The 18,868-nt window shown below is 44.6% G+C and overlaps 1 protein-coding gene across 14 annotated transcripts in view; it reads right to left on the bottom strand.

Moving 5' to 3' along the window:
• Positions 1 to 18,868, bottom strand: part of NCAM1 (neural cell adhesion molecule 1) — a 316,550-nt gene that overhangs the window by 61,195 nt on the left and 236,487 nt on the right. For all 14 annotated transcript variants that reach the window (XM_054525078.2, XM_054525079.2, XM_054525086.2 and 11 more), the window contains exons 2-8: positions 13,743 to 13,817; positions 11,697 to 11,915; positions 10,538 to 10,681; positions 10,024 to 10,161; positions 8,820 to 8,937; positions 8,197 to 8,366; positions 1,672 to 1,814 (exon numbers count right to left, since the gene is read on the bottom strand). In XM_054525078.2, the coding sequence (XP_054381053.1) occupies positions 1,672 to 1,814; positions 8,197 to 8,366; positions 8,820 to 8,937; positions 10,024 to 10,161; positions 10,538 to 10,681; positions 11,697 to 11,915; positions 13,743 to 13,817 (1,007 nt within the window). The remainder of the gene's footprint in view (positions 1 to 1,671; positions 1,815 to 8,196; positions 8,367 to 8,819; positions 8,938 to 10,023; positions 10,162 to 10,537; positions 10,682 to 11,696; positions 11,916 to 13,742; positions 13,818 to 18,868) is intronic.

Here is an 18,868-nt window from a genome sequence, read left to right as displayed (position 1 = left end):
GTATTAGTTCCTGGCTATTATTCTCATTCTATAAAAATGAAATCATAGCTACAAGCCAGAAGTGCCAACCTATTAAAAAACCTCAGTAGGCACAAATCTTAATAACCTTTCTGGTCTAGCTTGGCTGTTGAGCTATTCCTAGAAAAGATATAGAATTCAAAAGCATCATTCATCTGAGATAGATATTATTTCTGTCCTTCACCATAGGTCAAAGATATACACGGGGTCACTCTGGACAAAAATCTACTTTTAAGCTGATGTAGAAAGATCTGCCAAGCAGCAGCCTTGTGGTTTAAGCCCTGAAATGTACATTCAATCCACATAACACACATGAGTGGGGCTGAAATCTTAGCTGAGGGTTTAATTCTAATGTTGATAAAGAAAGTATCCAAGTAAACACAACATCTCTTAATCTAGCTGGTTTTCACAGTATCAAACAGCATATGTGGGTTTCAAAAATATTTAGCAGTTCCTCAGTTGACTTTTTGTTAAGTTGAATTTAACTCTGCAGGTAAAAGTTGCAAAAAAAAATAGGTTATTTGGAAGAGCAATTTCTGTTCCATCTGATGCAGTTTTGTTTTCTATTAGTGGGACAGAAATCAGCTCCTCAAATGCAATTTCCAAATTTAACTCTGGAATTTCACACTATCCTTTCTGGCTTTATTTGAGTTTACTCTCTCTAGAGATTTCCTTTAGGTAGGCAGAAGAGTGAAAATCTATCATTTTTGACATTCTGATCAATAAGCAATCCATTATAAATGTTCCATAAGGCTAAGGCCATTACCCTGACTAGGTGACAAAACTTGGGCTAACTAAAACAAAGCCCATTACTACAGGATATAGGAGATGAGATTGGAGAAGTACCATAAGATGGTTTAAGTTGCATTAAAATGAAGCTTTTTCCTCCTACTTTTGGCCCACTCAATAATCAAGGGCTGTATGATGTGGGGTCACCTCAGTTTTTATATATTGTCAACACTAAAGATAGCTTTCCGGTGGCCTATAAATCCACGGACTTTAAAGCTCAATCTTTCCCGCCATTTTAATTTGCCAGGAAGGTTGCTACGATGTTCTTAAATCCTCCATGAATATATTGAAAAACCAGGATGTAATCCTCATTTAGAAACTGCTAAATATTTTTGCCTTTAGAACAAAATGGTATCCAAATGTGACCAAGAATACAGGCAGACACAATGGCAACCAGGCATTTGTGCATAAGTGCATATATAGCATGAGTATACAAACACAAGAAAAAGAATTAATAGGTTCATTTTGAGCCTGGTTATTTCTGGGAGATCTTTCCTAGGGTGCCCTTGAGATGATGACAATGTCACCTGGTGCACCAGGATATTGTCTTCTCTTTGTTCCTTCACAGCTCCATAACTCTGGGATTGAAAATCACCATTGCCTCCTCCCCAGAACATCTAACTTGAGCATGCCCATACATCACGCCCCCGCCAACCTATCCAAGGAATTGTGCCTATTCCATTCCAAGGGGATGCTGAGCAGGCCATGTCCTGCAGGGTTGGGGAGGGAGGCCCCGGGATCTGGCTGTGGCCTCTGGTGACCATAACCCATCTCCCAGCTCACCAAAGAGAACTGGGCACCAGCAGACTCAATCTGCTTTGAGTCTGCATTCCAAGGCCCTGAAACTCCTGGGCAGCATGATACCTTTTCTTCGCTGCTGATGTTCCGGGTAGAAGTCCTCCAGGTGATGGAGGGAATGGGGTCTCCGGAGGCTTCACAGGTAAGAGTGACCTGCTCCTCCAATTCCATGGCAGTCTGGTTCTCTACATATGTGATTTTGGGTTTTGCTGAAAAGACAAAACATTTCTCTGAGTTTATCTAATTATTGAGCTTTCTGGGTTTAAATGATGGCATGCACCTATCCAACAAAGGTTATCTATCTGCTAAGTACAAGACCCTAGTCTAGGTGTTTTAGGAGATACAGACCTGACTCTCCAAGGCTTACAATGATGTAGGCATGTGACAACACGGAAACCATAATAATAAGAAATACCCTATAGAGTAAGAGTGATAAGGGCAAGGAACGCAGGAGGCGTGACGCAGAGGAAGATCACTCCCTGGATGGAACCTTCAAGAGGAAACGGCTTTGGGGCTGGAACATGAGATTTTCAGCAGGTGGAACTCTAGGGTGGAGATGGAGTCATTTGAAGTGTAGGAAACTGACTGAATAAAAGCAAAGAAGCAAAAACATATGAAGAGATGGCTGGGAAGAGAACAGTGTGGCATGAGGCACAGGAAGGTGAGGCTGGATGGCTGGAATTTTACCTGGTGCCTGGTGGAGGCCCACAGACAGCATTTAATTAGGGGCACAAAAGCATTTGTATTTCAAGAAGGTTAATCTAGGGACATTTCAGGAAGCATTGGAGTAGAGAAAACTTTGAGGTGGGAAAACCAGTTTGGAAGCCCTGGCAATGACCCAGATGTGTGGTAACATTGGATCCTGAACGAGGTCGTTCGAGGGGAAACAGCAAAGAGCAGCTTTGAGACAGGTGCTGGAGGAAGGTTCAATAAGTGGCAACTGAACAGAGGGCAAGGAGGGGTGAGAAGAACCAAAAGAAGCAATAAGAAGGAGTCCAAGTGACTTGGAGTCTCAGCGACTGGGAGAATGGTGTTAGCATTAACTCAAATGAAGAAATCAGGCAAGGAACTGGATGGGGGCTCTGGGGTGGGCTCAGGATGGGAAGGAGATGAGTTGAGATGAGTTCATTTTCCAAATGTTTTGGGTAATGCAAGAAAACACAAGCATTCCAAAGCTAAGTTAAATGTTAAAACATTAGAGAAAATTGAATTTTCCCAATTTAAAACAATTATGCTCTGAAATTGCTGAACTTTGTGTGGAAGAGAAAAGATAACACTGCACAAATGTAACTTATTTCATGAATATAGGAAAAGGCCAGGCTAGGGAAACAAACAAATGAACCAAAAAACCCCAAGAGAATAATAGCTAGTTTTTGAAAGACTACATTTACTTTATATTCAAATTCATACAGTAACCCTAAGTAGGCAAATAAACAACTGCCTATATACATTCTCCATGTTGAGGTCTTTGATGCTGTTTTAATAAACAGAAAACAATAATAGAACTATATACTTTTTGTTACAAATGCCTGCTTCTACATAAAATCACCTATATAGTTCAAATATTTGCCTAAAGGTAATGCATACTGACAGCCTGTTTAGCAAATCCTTTTTTGATGGATAGCACATAGGCACATCTCAATTCAGTTTGGCCAAATGTTCATAGATTTCAGTTGATGAAGTCCACAAGAATAAGGTTAAACCTCATAGGTTTCCCTATTGTGTCTTCCTTAGTAAGTACGATTTTCGAGAATATTACAACTCGTATTGGAAGGAATATGTGCTAAGTGCCATTGAAAGGGGAGTTTTAGAGGGCAAAGTAAAATAAAGATAAAATAAAATAAACATGAAAAACAAAAAGGTTAATAAAATAAAATAAAGGTAAAATAAGAGCTGAATCTCTATATTGTAAAAGTCACAGAATAAAAAATTTAAAAAAAAATTCAGCCATACAACTGAATTTGCTAAACTCAACAGTTGTTTTGAGGTCTGGAGACAATCCCAGGAAGGCTGAATTTGGGGCCTCTTAAAATCTTGTCAGACTCTGAGATCTGGACAGTGTTTTGCTGACCTTCTCCTGACCTGCAGTACTTTGTCACGGCAGCTGAAGGTTAACAGAAGACAGGCAAGGGTCAGTTGCCATCTATTAATATTTGGCCTTGGAGGCTCCATTTCCCAGATGGCTACAGAAGGTGCATTGCATGACTCCTTAGAAAAAAGGCAAACCGTATTCTTATTAAAACATGATTATGGCTAATTTTGTATAGTCTACAGAGTGCTGTGGGAAGGAAGGCAAGCTTCCCACTGATAACTTAATTCTCTATTACTCTAGAAGCAGTGCTACTGTCAGAACTAACTCAGAAAGCTCAGAATGCTACCTTAGAACAAGACAGTGATATACACAATTTATTGTCTAAATTGGGACTCTCTTGAGAGTGACATGAGAGGCTCTAAATAATTACACCAGGACAAAGGGCATTAGTAGGCAAACAGGGACAGATGCTGGGTCACCCTACTCAAAAGATTCCCTCCCTCTGCGTTCCAGCATCTAGAGGGATCTCTCTGGGTTTCATCTTCCTACACCCCTTGCCCTCTATTAGTTAACCTCTCTTATGAGTTCTTGGCTTTTGGATCCCTGTTCTATTCTCCACCTGCCTCCATGGGCCTTAGTGCCTCAGACTGTTCCACTGCACCTTTCCCCGTATTTCCTCCTGTGAGTTTTCCAAGAATGCTTGCCACTAAGAGGCAGCCTTGTCTACTCCCACTCCAGTCCATGCTCCTACAACCCTAGCCGAAGAAGAGCCCTGAGGCCCCTGCGTCCCTGAACGAAGAGGTTGGACACTATGCTATGGGGCATGACCAGATGTACCTTCTTTCAGGCCACTGCTTGTCCTTAGCTGTAACCCTCAGTGGCTGCTTGAGACACAGGGCTCCTGGCCACTGGTGAACTTGCCTCAGCCACAGCAGCATGAGACCTCAAGAGCATGTACATGAGCATCATAAGAATCAATAGAGATAAAACTTCTTCTGGGGCATGCATGGAGACAACAGTAATGAGAATTCACTGCCAAATTTAAAGGACGATAGGATGCATCTACTTAGTCAAAGGGGCATCTAGCTAATAACTAAGGCAACATGTGCTAGAACATGTCTTTTTCTTAGGAAAGAATGATGCAAATTATGTCATAAAGTCCCTCATTGAGATATGTCCCATACATACTGATGGACATCCCTTCTCGAAGCCACAGGACTTCTGGGCTTTTCTTTACTATCTAAGCTACAGGTTTCCTCCCTTTTCTACCTCATTGCTGTAGACTATACTCCCACTTGGGGAACCTGCCCCATTTCTCCCCCAGTGATGGTCCACGATGGCAAGTTGGAAGGGGCTGGAAAGGGAATAAAAGAGTGGAAGGAGAAGGAGCCCTAACCAGCTGGTGCCTCCCCAGGTGGCTCCCTAGCCCTGTATGAGTCTCCTCAACCAACGGGGAGGCCAGTGGAGGAGGAGAGAAAGGAGGATGAGAAGAGGAGATGGATGGGAAAAGGTGGTGGAGAGGAGGCACCAGGTTCCTTCAGGGAGGCTGTATGAACGCTCCTCAGACTATGACAGGGGAGGATTCCCATTCTGCGTGGACTCAGTCCCTACAAATCTATGATTCCTGACCTGTCTCTTCAGGAGCCTGGCCACCTCTTCTCTGTTTGCCCCACTATGCTCCCTATTCTTCCAGCTGCAGTCTTGGGAAAGAAATTGTGAAATATGTGTGTGTGTGTGTGTGTGTGTGTGTGTGTGTGTGTGTGTGTGTGTGTGTGTTTGTGATGAAGAGGGGTGTATGTGTCCAAGGTGGGGGTGGGAAGACAAATCTTGTCTTAGCAGTTTCCCCACCCTACTCTCCCTGCCTTGTGACCTCCTCCCATCGACCTGACCCACTCTCTTCCCTCTACCACGGTCCCACATGGCCCTGCACTCACTACTCTGGGGCAGCCATCACCACCAGAGAGGCTTGGAAGAGAAGCTGAGATCTGTTCATGCCCAGCCAAGTCAGGGCTGAGTTGCTTTTACGGAGAAACCATGAGCTACCTGGTGGTGCAGGCAGAGTGCACTGATTCTAGTATTGCCAGACACTCCCTATATAATTCAGATACAATTCGTGTTCTGTTGGGTTTCCTGGAGTTAACAACCATCATTGTTAGATTAGAGAAGGGACTTAGGAGCCACCTGCCTCGGTTTGAATCCAGAGGCACCTCATCCCTCTGTGATCAGGTTCCTCCTTTGTAAAATGGGGATAATAATAAAATCTCCATCACAGGGGCATCATGAGGATGAAAAGAGTTAACTTACATATAGCACTTCACAGAATGCTTGGAACATTATAGGTGTTCTGCTTATGTTTGATATTATTATTATTACTACTTTATGGAGTTAAAGTCTAAAATAATTTCCTAAAGACAGGTGATGATCGTGTTTCCAGGCTTATCTCAATGCCACATAGGTATGTTTGCTTCATCATATAGGACTAATGACAGTTCCTTCATTTATTCAATCTAGTGCCTACTGCATGCGGGTGCTGGGGATGTATCTGTGAGTAAAACAGACACAGCCCCTGTCCACAAGAAGCTCCCATTCAGCACAGCCTGTGCTTTTCCTGCCTCTGTGCCTGTGCCCAGGCTGCCTAAAATTCTCATTCACTCCTTCAGCTGGGTAATTCCTACTTATGAAATAGTACATTTTAATGACTTCTCTAACTTACATCACACAGGACCAGAGAACTTGTTTCCTATGAAACACTGTGCATATTGCTATTATGAAGCCATAATAATGCGTTGTCATTTCAAATTCCAGTGTTGACTATCTACATTAGCCTGTGAACCTACTGATGAGAACAGAATCCGTGTTATTCATCTTGTAAGCCTGGCAATGACTGAGCCCACAGAAGTCACTCAAATGTTGCTGACTGACACTATTATAATGTTTATGCTTATCCATTTATTTCCCTCTTTGTGCTTCCCAGGGTCAAGGGATCATATCCTATTCATCTCTGTAGCCCCTCTGTCCAGCAACAATGGTGATCCATACATATTTATTAAATGAAGGGATTAATTAACAAATGCATCTATCTTTTTCTATAATATGGAAAAACTTACTAAAACCGTAGTGATTGGGGAAGATCAGTCTGAATTCAAGAAAAGACTTTCAAGAATATTTTTCATGAAGTTTAGCTTTCACTCTCAAATACATAGAGTTAACTTGAACCAAACTGATAGCCTGTTTCTAAACCAGCTGTTTACTACTGAATAACTAGCAGGTCATTTGCATATAAAGTCTTGATTTTCAAAGGTCTGTGTTTATGAACAGTTCTCCTTATCAGGCTGGATAAGCAGGTCCCAACCCTGATTCCCAGGTACATATTTTAATGACCTGGGGGCTCCATGCACCAGAGCTGCCCCTCAGACTGGCACCTCTCCAGTGCTGTCTACAGTAGACCAGTTTATCTGTGTTTTCTAAACGGACACGTGGAGAGACTTGAGGGCCATTAGGTTAAACGTTTCTCTGCAACCAATTCTTTTTTCAAGATCAGGTCAAAATGCTTTTCAGTTCTGAAATGAATGGAAGTTTCCTGAGTTTATGAAGATGAAGCGAGCAGGGATGTGGGGGCTCTTCCATGACACTGTTTCACACAGGCCAGGGAAGGAGGCAAACAAGGCAAAGCAGCCAGCCCATCGACCACTGAAGTTACCAAGTGCCTATGCCAAGTCTGGCACTGTTTGGAGTCACAGAGATAATGCCGTGTATGACAACCAGGGTTCTGCTATCTTGAAGTTTACACACTAGTAGAGGTAGGAGACAGACAATCCCCAAAACAAATATGCAAATGACATCTGTTCAGGTACTGTTAAGTACAGCAAAGAAGATACAGTAAGAGTCACGAGACAGAGATGAGTGGAGGTGGGTGGGGGTGGTCGCAGTGCAGGGAGAGTTGAATTAGCCAGGGCAGTGAAGGAAGGAGCCACTGAGAAGGTGAGTCTGAGTTAAGATCTGAATGGTGGATCAGAAGAAGGCAGCTCAGAGTGGATCGGAGGGAAAGATATTCCAAGCAGAAGAGAAACCAAGGGCAACGACCCTGAGATGAAGAACAAGCTTGGTATGTCTGAGGGACGTGAAGAAGGCCTGTGTGGTTGGAGAACTTTGCATGTGCAGCAAAGTGAAAGAAAGATGAGGCCGGAGAAGAAGGCAGGAGCTAGTTCATGTCTGGTCTTATTGCAGGGAGTCTGAATTTTATTCTGGTTGCCATAGGGAGCCACTGGAGGCTTTCAAACAGATGAGTGGTACTTAGGTCTTTCTGGCTACTGTGAGCAGAAGGGAATGAAGTGGACCAATAGGGAGAGTCAGGGAGGCCAGCTATGAGACCATCCCACTGCTCAGGTGAGGATGATGGTGGCGTGGACTAGGGCTTGGACTAGGTGGTCGAACTGGCAAGAAATGGTTGCACTGAGTTATGTTCTGAGGGAGAGTGGCCAGGGTCTTACTGATGGACTGAATGTGCAGAGGAAGGGGAACTGTGGCAGAGCAGTGACCTGGGCCCCCACTGCCCTTACCGAAGACTTTGAGGTGGATGGTCGCATCCTGCTCTCCGGCCTTGTTCTCAGCAATGCAGATGTACTCAGCCTCGTCGTTCTTATCCACCTTTTTGATGGTCAGCTGGGAACTATCGTCGCTGAAGATGTACTTCTCGTCGTCTTCCTCTTGCTCTATCTGTTCCCCATCCCTACAGCATGTAGAAATGCAAAGTAGCATGATTTCAACCACAGAAGTAAGATGTTTATTTTTAATTAGGTTCCACAGAATGCAGACTGAGTCAATGGGAAAGACTCCTCAGTCTTCACAAAAAGTTAAGGCACCAGGTTGAACGTCCACATAACCTCTTATTCCTCTATTCCATCCTCTGACTATCTAAGGGCTGCAACTGTACCCACAAAGGTTTCAAAGTGGGCTCCCAAGACCACACCCTCTGGCTCTGACTCTGCCCCCACAAGGCTGAAATTGAAGGAATAATCAATGCACAAGCAAGAGAATCTTATAGAAAAGAGTCCATTCTTCTCCTGGGGTTGATATTCCTAAGAAGCCCACATCCATTCCACTCAGACACTAACATGGAGCAGACTTTATGATGCCCCATTCTCCTCTAGTCCATGATAAAAGGCATGAGCCAGTTTCTTACTTTGTCCAGCTCATGGTGGGCTCCGGGAAGCCTTCGGCATCGCACACCAGGGTGACGGACTGGCCGAGGTTGGCGGTGGCATTCACAATGTTCTGCCTGGCCTGGATGGTGGGTGGCACTGAAGGAAAAAAGGGTGTCACAGGGTGGTTGTGAAAATTTGGAAGAACCCAATGGCCTGGAGAAGAGACACCGCTCCAGGTCAGGAGTTCTCAGCCTGTGAGACAAACGTCCTGTGCAGCTACAGAGTTAGTGTCAGAAATAGAAATTCATGTGTGTACTAAATAACTTCTGCAAACTGAATAAACAGTTCTCCTACAAACATGCATTTTTGTTTTTCATTAATTGAGAAGCTATAATAATACATTTTATTCATGTTAAGATGGTATTCAATTTATAGTCACTATTTTTCATTATATATTTTCTCAGTCAATGCATACTAAACTTAATAACTACCAGGGTCAGTGAAACTTGATGTTAAAAAGGGGCTCTTCATACTGGAAAAAGTTGGACATTACTGCTCCCAGTGGTTAAATGGTTAACACCAATTCGAATGCATCAGCTACAACAAAGAGTGCCATTTCTCTGGGACTGTGATAAACAACCTTGTACAAAACTGTTTTTTACCAAAGGAATGAGAGGGGGAGAGTTTGGCAAAAAAAACATGTGTCAATAGTCAAAACAATTCAACCCCGATTTATTTATTTTCTTAGTACTGACATTATAATTTCCTGTAAACATCTTGTAAACGTCAGATCGATTCCATGGATGTGTTTATTTGACACTGCAAATTAAGATTAACAAGCCTATGGACCATGATTCTGACTATTCTGAGGCCTGAGTTGACTGTAATATTTTCTTTGAACATTTAAGCAGCGGACTAACTTCACAATTATGGTAACATCAAGGACAATGAGGATTAATAGGTAAGCAGGGGGAAAGTTTTTAGTGCTGCAGAACGGTGAAGGACATTCAGTTGCTGCACTAAAATCCCCCATAGTTGAGGGAAGATCCAATAGGCAAGTATATTTAAAAAAAAAAAAAAAAAAGAAATCTAGATGTTACGGTAGGGAGGGGATTTAGCTGAGACGGATGATTGAGTCAGGACAGGATTTAATTTACAGACCAAAGAGGAAGTTAAAGAGAATGATTTTGGAGAACCAAGGTTGTAGCAATGCAGAGATCAGGAAGAACGGGATCTCCTCACCATTCACAATGACCTGAATGTCCTTGAAGTTGATCTCCCCCCGTGCCAGGATTCTGCCCTCACAGCGATAAGTGCCCTCATCTGTTTTCTTGATGCCCCGGATCTGCAGGTAGTTGTTGGACAGGACTATGAATCGGACTAGAAGAGATAAGAGGCAGGTTCATCCAAGAATCAGTCAGAGAGCATCTGCAGGCAGGTGGCTGAGTCTCTTTCCTTTCTCCTAACTTCAGTCTTATAGGGTGGGGTTTTACGCCCAAATAAGAAAATGTGGCCCTGGCTTTGAAATACAGCCAAGAGTAAATGTCTATTAGAAATTTGTCTTTCGTATTGGAGAGAAAATCAAGTACCTAAGTATACCAACTTCAGATATACATCTATTCAGGACCCAGAAACCACATGAGGGTTCGGGCACACATGAATTGGAGTTTGGACTGGAATGCCTCAGTACAGGTGAAATAGCTAGCGAACTTGGTGGCCTGGGGAAAAGGCAGATGCCAGAAAATTCAGGTCTCACCATCTTTTTTCAGGATGACATCTCGGCCTTTGTGTTTCCAGATGATGGTTGGCGGGAGGGAGCTGACCACATCACACACAATCACGGCATCTTCCCCCTCCCGGAACTCCTGTGGGGTTGGCGCATTCTTGAACATGAGCTTCTCTGGAAAATGAACAGAAGAGTGAGGGAAAACAGCTGCTTCTCCCACAAAGATCCCCTTTCACTAGAGCCATGCTACCTGGACTTGAGTCCTGGGCAAGTCTCAATCTTGATTTACAGTTGGATAAGAGGGGCACCCTCACAGATGTCAGGTGGAGCAGCTGGCCCAAGCATAGGTTACCAATGCTTGGCAACAATATCTGCTCACTGAGTGCTAAATTTATCACACTTTGTGCAGAAAAGGGTCTACAGAAATGAAAGGAATATCTTCACCAAGGGTTCCTTGTCATGCAGGGTGATGCCAGTGAAGCACAGGTTATAGGTACAATGAACGGGTGGAACATCCATTCCACAACGAATAGTAAGAGTCATCAGTCCTTTTCTTGTCTCCCATTCGACCCGCTACTCCCAGTCCCACCCCAACTTTCCTACGGCAGACAGAATGCTGATGAAAAGAACAGAAAAAAAGCACATTTAATGGCAATAAATACCGTGCAATCAATACTGTTCCATTAGCTGTCACCCACCATTACTCCAACCACTGGGATGGATGCATGATATTAACAAGGTAACGAGATGCCACCTACAGATGGGGTTTCAGAGGCAATAGGAACTGCCTGCTCTGAGTGGCAGAGAGTGTTCAGATAATGATCCCCCACCCCACTGAGCCCTAGGCTCCATTACCAGCAGGGGAGAGGGAAATAAGAAGGGAGAAGAGCCCAAATTGCAGAACAGTCAGCCAACATTTGGGGAAGGGATAGAGAAACCCGTAACAGCCCTCTGGGAACTCTGTAATTTGAATTTTGAGAATGAATGCCTGTGGGGGAGTAGCTGTGACCAGTGTGAACCAGGGTTGTGAGTTCTGGGTTGGCCAAGGTCAGAAAAGACTTAGGGAGAGAGAATGGGACTGGTTAGGCCCTCAGCTGGTCCTTCTATCATCATTTCCACCTTTCCACTACCCACATGTCTCCTTGGCAAGGGGAGGCCAGAGAATGCAGAAGAGAAAGGAGGCTCTTACGAAAGATCTTCACGTTGACAGTGGCCTCTGACTCACTGCCATCCTCGCCTGTAACCACACACTTGTAAATGCCGGCGTCGTCGATGTTGGCGTTATAGATGGTGAGGGTGGAGGAGGAATCATCATTCCACACCACTGAGATCCGCTGCTGGTTTGGGGTGAGCTTTTCTCCATTGGGGGAGAACCAGGAGATGTCTTTATCTTTGGCATCTCCTGCCACTAAAGAGGAAGAGATTATTTTTAAGCTACTGAAGTTGAAAAGACTAAGTCCCCTTCAGACTGACAATGGCTGATCAGTAAGAGTTACTGAACAATAGATCAGTCAAGGCTTGAACATCAGGGAGGGGCGAGTATGGCTGCTAGAATGACGTGAAGCCCTTCTTTGGCCTCTGCATTTAACTATTATATACTCAACACCTCTTACAATATTTGGAAAGAACTCAACAACCACTTGTGCTAGTTGTTATCATGGTCCTATCCCTAATGATGGAAGAGAAGAGATACTTGTTGAGAACATACTGTATGCTGGGCACTAAGCTAGGAACACACATGCCTCACAGAACGGGTAAGCAAGGGAATTAGTGTATTTAGGGTTCGGGCGCCAGAGCCTAACTGGTCTGAGTCGACTGATCAGCTTGTTTTCGAAGCCTTGGATAATGGGTCTCCTGAGCTGAAGGTGAGAAATACTGGCTAGTATAGGAGTGCAGATTCCAACCACTTTTCATTTTATTTTTGCCAGCCACGTTTATTCTAGCATCTGCCTGCACAAACTGGCATGACTGTCATTTCATCACCCCCTGCTCAGACAAATTCATTTCCTTGAACGCTGCAAAGAAGGTGGCCAGAACCACCCATTCTTCCTTTCCCCAGGCACCAATGAGGAGGAACAGACTGCGGTGGCTGAGCTGCCCCCGGCACTGAGCTGGAACAGGGCTGTGACACTGAAACTGCCCAGGACACTGAGCTGGAAGGGTGCTCAGATCCGGCGGATGTGGCGGCGCCCAGCCTGTTTGCATGGGGCCCTGCTTCTTCGCATGGCGCCCTTCTCAGCCTGCACCACCCAGCCCTGCACAGATGCTTAGTATGGAAATGAAGCAGTCTTCCTTTCAGGGCCCATCATGTTTTCAATAAATATCGCTATTTGCAAGATGTGCTGTGGGCTCCACGGCTGCGTCTCCAGATCATTGAAATTGCTGTAATGAAGGCAAAGCTGGAGTGAACACATCCGACGGCCACAAGCCACCTCGTCCGTGCAAATCATGACAGCATTTAAAGACCCCTCCCTGCCAAAAGCTGCTTGCTAAATGTCACCGTTTACACCTAGCTCAGCTCTTTCCTGGTTCTTCCATGTTCTGAATCCCAGTCATGTCATATACAGAGAATCTGAGGCTTAATTTGAAGCCTTTTCCTCCACAGGACATTTTCTGGTAATTATCTGGGCTGTGGAAATGGGGCATGTTTTCTAAATGTAAAACAAGGTCACCAGGTCTGGCATATCTCAGAGCTCTGGTGGGGACCATGGCACAGAATATCGATATTCACAATAGACCTGGTAAACCCAGGATATATGTCCTTACAACAAAAGCCATACCAGTATTCTATTTACCTACAGGCAAGTTATAGACAGATTTTCAAGCTCTGGGGAATTCTAAGAAATAAGCCTTAAACAGATCCACTGAAGTATTGTTTCTGAGCCAGTGCTGTTCTCCATTGTCATTTACAGAACTCTGAATGTATACAGAATAGTAGATGCGGGATGATTCAGTATTCTGGAAGTTGTGCTGATTTTCCTAAGAAAACTCCTAGACTTCCTCTGCAGTCAAGGTAAAGTCTAGATGACAGATTTGCTATGTTGAGGCAGCTGTTTGCAAAAGGAAGGAAGAGGCCCTGGCTCTTAAATGGCCATACTATTGAACCTGTAATAGAGCGATGCCAAGAATTCTAGGTGGGGCGTGACCAGCCAGCTCACATGGCCTGGGGGCTTCTGCTCTACCCGGTGAGTTTCTGAAGCAAGTTCTAAAATGCAGCTGCGCACTGGGCACTTGCCTTGGCATAAGAAGAATTTGGACTCTCCAACGCTGATCTCCCCCTGGCTGGGAACAATATCCACCTGCAGAGAAACTGAAAAAACAAAACAAAATAAAAAACAAAACAAAACAAAAAGTTCAGTTCAAACATACATTCCAATTTTCAAGAATGAAACCCAGATCTTCCATTCAAAAACAGGCTTCCCAACTGCCTTTAAGAAAGAGTGAAGGGAGGAGGTTGTGTGGAGTTTGAGAACTTGTGCCACCAACAGCCAGGGCCACGTGCAGCCAGGGAGAGACACGGCCCAGACCATTCTCCTATGGAATAGCTATTTCCCATCAGAGAGTGCAAGGTGCCCTGGGAGATTCTGGGTGATCTCTGCCCTAAATGTCTCCAACCCCTTGAAAAGACTTATGATCCTGCTCCAAAATAGCAACATCCTGGGATTCACAGAAATGGTGACCCAACCAGTTCCTTCTGGATGTCCTCTGAAGTGTCTCCACAGCTGTGTCAAGCGCAGGAAGCCTGCACTCCAGAATCAAGCTCAGGGGTCTCCTGCCAGTTCCCCAGGCTGTCCGGACACAATCACTAGGAGGGCTCACACTGATTTTGAAGTGGGGATGGTACGGGTAAAAGCTCACCTTCTCTCACGACTACAGGACCAACACGCCTCTTTCCGTAACAGGAGCCAACATCACATATCACCACCCCAATTAGTCAGACACCCTTTGGAAATTCTGTAGCCCATGCCCTGCGGAATTCCCTGGGTCCCTTGGCTACTTTCCCTGAATTTTTATTTGAACATCCATATGCTCTGTCATTCCACTGCACCGATAAGACAAAATACACTGCGCCAGATCTCACAGATCCCTGTGTTCATCTGCTCCTCGTTTATCTGCTGGGAGCAGATAACCATTCCTCATGAAAATAGAGTTTCGAGGTGGAAAAATGCTTTATTCCTTTGAATTCAACTTCTTTCTGCCTCTCCTCCTCTGAAGTAAACCCCAAATCTAAAGGCAAACAGGTATTTGGTTCAGTGCATGGGGCTTCTTCAGGCCCATAGGAGGGACAGGCTTGAACAAAACAGGCTGGGGAATGGAGATTCAATGAGCCCTTCCTTCCAACAGCCATTTTCTATTCACAGTAGAATGGAGGTAATGCTCGTTGCCATGGTGACCGGCTCGCAGGCAGAGCTGCTGCAGGTCTTGGTCTATGCTTATTTGATGGAGAGACTACAGTTGTCCTCAGCCGACTGCAGGGATTAGAGGGCCTGCTTGGGGCTGGGAAGGGGGTGCGGGCTTCCTAACTATGCCAGCAACAGACAAGGCAGGTCATGGAGAAAGCCAGCAGAGGCTTCAGAGAGAAAGAGGTGATATGGTGGAGACAGGGATGGAAAAGGGAAGGAGGAGGGCATAAGGGGGAGAAATGGGGCCCTGGGCAGAGGCAGAGGGAAGATGCTGACACTGTCCTCTGTGAAAATCAGAGAGGAAAACCCAGACTTCCAAAAACTGGTTTGGAAGAAATAGAGTAATCTAGGGCAGCTAGTTTCTCCCCTGCTCAGACCACCACTGCCGGCTCCCTGAGGCTCAGGACTGAATTCTTGCCTGAGAGCGATAAAAGGTCTTCCCCTGCCTCTCCCGAATGTGGTCGCAGCACACAGAGCTGTGCTGGAATACTATGCCGCGGGGGGGGGTCACTGCCCACAGGTGCAAGTGTGATTAGCTGTGGCTGCTTTCTCCTATCATTCTCCTCGGGATGGAGTTCAGGTGCCACTTGATTCTACACTGTGAGAGCCCAAAGGGGTCTCAGACATCACCAAGTCCTGCCTCATTTTCCAGATGAGGAAAAGGTGAAGTGACTTCCTTATGGTCACTTCTAGTTAGGGCTAGCATGGCCCCAAAGCCCAGGCCTCCTGGCTCCGGGTAGATGTTCTTTCCAAGATGCAATGCTGCCCCTGCACAGAGGGCAAAACGTTTCCATTCACTAGAGCACACCATCTGGGAACCCCAAGTAACAACCCTTGGATTCACTATCCCTTAACAGAACACAGAGAGCCCATGAATTGATAAGGGCCCATCATTATCTTGGGGAGCATGGAGCCTTACAAAGAGAGCTGCAGGCCAGTGCTATCCATGCTAAGGCCAGCCAGGACCTTCCCTGTCACTTCCTGTGGTTCTCATTCTCTGGGAACAACAGGCTTATGAAGCCCAGAAGCTGTGTCTATGCCACGGTCACCTAAGTCCTGATATTTTCTGGAGTTCACTGGGGCATTCCTTAAAGAATGAGAAGCTGAGTCCCCCCGAGAAAGTTTGCTGGACCATATGCTGAGTATTAGCAGCCAGCTTCAACATATGGATCCTGTTACCCTCGTTCAGCCCTTACTGCTTTGAGAAGGATATTCTTATCCCAAGTGAAAAAACAGCCTTCATTTGTTCAGCTCTTTTCAAACAGAACACAACTCTCAAGGGGCAGGAGAACACGGCAAGGCTGAGGAGTTTTCATATCCAAATGCGGCCAGGATCTATCTCTGGGCCACGGAGAGAAAAGGGAAACAAGGCTTTCAAAGGAATTCCCTGCTTAACAGGATCCCACGCACACATTTATCATCACAGAAGTTTTTAAAGGAAGAGATATCCATTTAGACGCCTGGCCTTTTGCACAGATGGAAAAGCTAGTGATTCCTCCCTCAAAACACCAGAGACAAAGCTGGCCCAGAGGAACCCCAGGTTCTCTGGAAATCAATGCTTGGATGTTTTCCACTGCAGCACAATGGCTGATTATTCTTCCCCAAACATGAAGTGTTGAAATACTAGGTTTAATGATAATAAGTGGAAATCCTGCTTTGATCTCAAAACTCCTTCCCTCCATTGCTTGCTGCCCGGTCCTTTCCTACTCTGTTACTATTTTCATTGTTCCCAATAAAAATTCCTACCTCAACTTTCACCATTTTTTCAGTTGCATATGTAAGTGGAATTTTGTCACTGGGCATAACTCCTACCTTAAAAGGCACTTATGTAAACATTTCTCACAGACGAAGTATCCCATCTCTTGCTTTCCATAAACACTCCTTGCATAAATACTGCATCATCTTAGCTGGATTCAAAGACACGTGCTTATGAACCTAGGTGTTGGGCTGGGCAGGACCCAGGGGCAGGGATGAGAGGCGCTTCCAACAGTGCTTCCCACGCCTCCAAGAAGCACTCATCCCCCAAGGCCTCTTTTGTAGACAGTTCACACTTTCCAATATACAAACACACTTCATTATTTCATCAAACAGTTCTGAGTGATAAAAGGCCAGTATTATTGTCTCCACTGTATGAACATGGAAATTGGGGCTCAGAGAAACAAAATAACTTGCTCAGGGTCCCTTAGCTAATGAACACTAAAACTAAGAATAAAAATCATCTACTTCTAAGGCTTGAGCTCTTCCCCTAAACCCCTCAACTACTATAACCTTCTATCCATCTCCAAATAGGTTTATTATAACCTATTAGTTACCATTTATACTCTTTCCAAATCATGGGCTAGAAAGAAGAGTCTTTGTACAAAGATCTAATATCAACTGGGTGCAGTGGCTCACGCCTGTAATCCTAGCACTTTGGGAGGCCGAGGCAGGTGGACCACAAGGTCAGGAGATCGAAACCATCCTGGCTAACGTGGTGAAGACCCGTCTTTACTAAAAATACAAAAAATTAGCTGGATGTGGTGGCACACACCTGTAGTCCCAGCTACTTGAGAGGCTGAGGCAGGAGAATCGCTTGAACCCAGGAGGCAGAGGTTGCAGTGAACGGAGATCATGCCACTGCACTCCAGCCTGGGCGACAGAGCAAGACTCCATCTCAAAAAAAAAAAAAAAAAAAAAAATCTAATATCAAGTTGCTGTCATCATTTCTCTCCTGGTTAACTATAACTGGCCTCTTTGCTCATAGATAACCACAGCATTATAGCCTCTATTTTACATATGGGTAAGGGACGCTCAGAGCCGTAAGTGATGATAATAATAGGGTCAAGATTCAAGCCTGGGTTGGAGTTCCAAGTCCAGCCATTTCTACCACACTATTCTATCTCTTGTTCACAGACAGAAAAAAAGGTTCTGTCTTTTGAGAACCGAACAATCTCCCTCTCCCAACCTCGGTTGAGTAAAATAGCCCCATGGGAGACTGATATATTTTGAAATGTGTTTTCTGTTTAAATGTCTTTTTTTTTTTCTTTGTTTAATTGATGCTATGTTCTGAAAGGAATGCCAACTCTTTTAGCAAATGGTTTCAGGTATAGATAGATGTTTTGTAACTCCCAACTCCCTAGCAGAAGTGGCTATAAAGTCTTAGCTGCTGAAGAAAAGTGAATTAAAATTTCAGTTCCTAAAAGATGCTCAGGTGCTTATCAGAAGAGGTGGGCAAAGCAAAAGACAATAATTTGTTCTGATTTCAAAAGAGAGTTCACTTGAATCAGCAACTTCTTGCAGTAGTTTTATTTTATCGGTTTTCTTTTCAGATTCCAATGGGCTTGAGGAGGGAGGAGCTGACAGCAGACAGGGAACCAAGGTCTCTCCCATTGCTAATTCAAAATACTTTCTTGTCAGGATGTTATAAAGACTCTGGAGGCTGAGGAAGACATTACAGATGTTCAGGGCCCAGGGCCAATGTAGACACACCCAAGCAAGATGCTCTGATCACCAATTTAAAGGATGGGTGAAACACAGAGGATAAATCTCATCAGCGACTATGATGAGATAAATAGATTATAGAAAACTCCCTTAATAATGACTATGGACTTTTGAAAAAGGCATTAAATTACAGCTATATGTTTGTCTTGTTGGCTATCATTCTAGAAATGAGCCTTAAGTATTGCTAAACAGAATCACTGTAATGGAGAATTGTTTTTGTATTTTTCAAAGTATAACTGAATGCTAAGGTCTCTTTCATTTGGCTATACCTGTGGGAAATCCAGATGCTCAGACCAGGAGCATAAGAATGGAAGCAGTGCCAGTTGCCTGGGATGGTGAGATAGTTTGGCTCTGTGTCCCCACCCAAATCTCATCACGAATTGTAATTCCCATAATCCCCACATGTCAAGGTCGGGACCTGGTGGGAGGTGATTGAATCATGGGGGCGGTTTCCCCCATGCTGTTCTCATGACAGTGA

The sequence above is a fragment of the Pongo abelii genome, chromosome 9 (genome assembly GCF_028885655.2).
Source record: "Pongo abelii isolate AG06213 chromosome 9, NHGRI_mPonAbe1-v2.0_pri, whole genome shotgun sequence".
NCBI lineage: Eukaryota > Metazoa > Chordata > Mammalia > Primates > Hominidae > Pongo > Pongo abelii.
The sequence above is the reverse complement of the archived record's forward strand: the minus strand, read 5'-3'. Positions and strand labels throughout refer to the sequence as shown.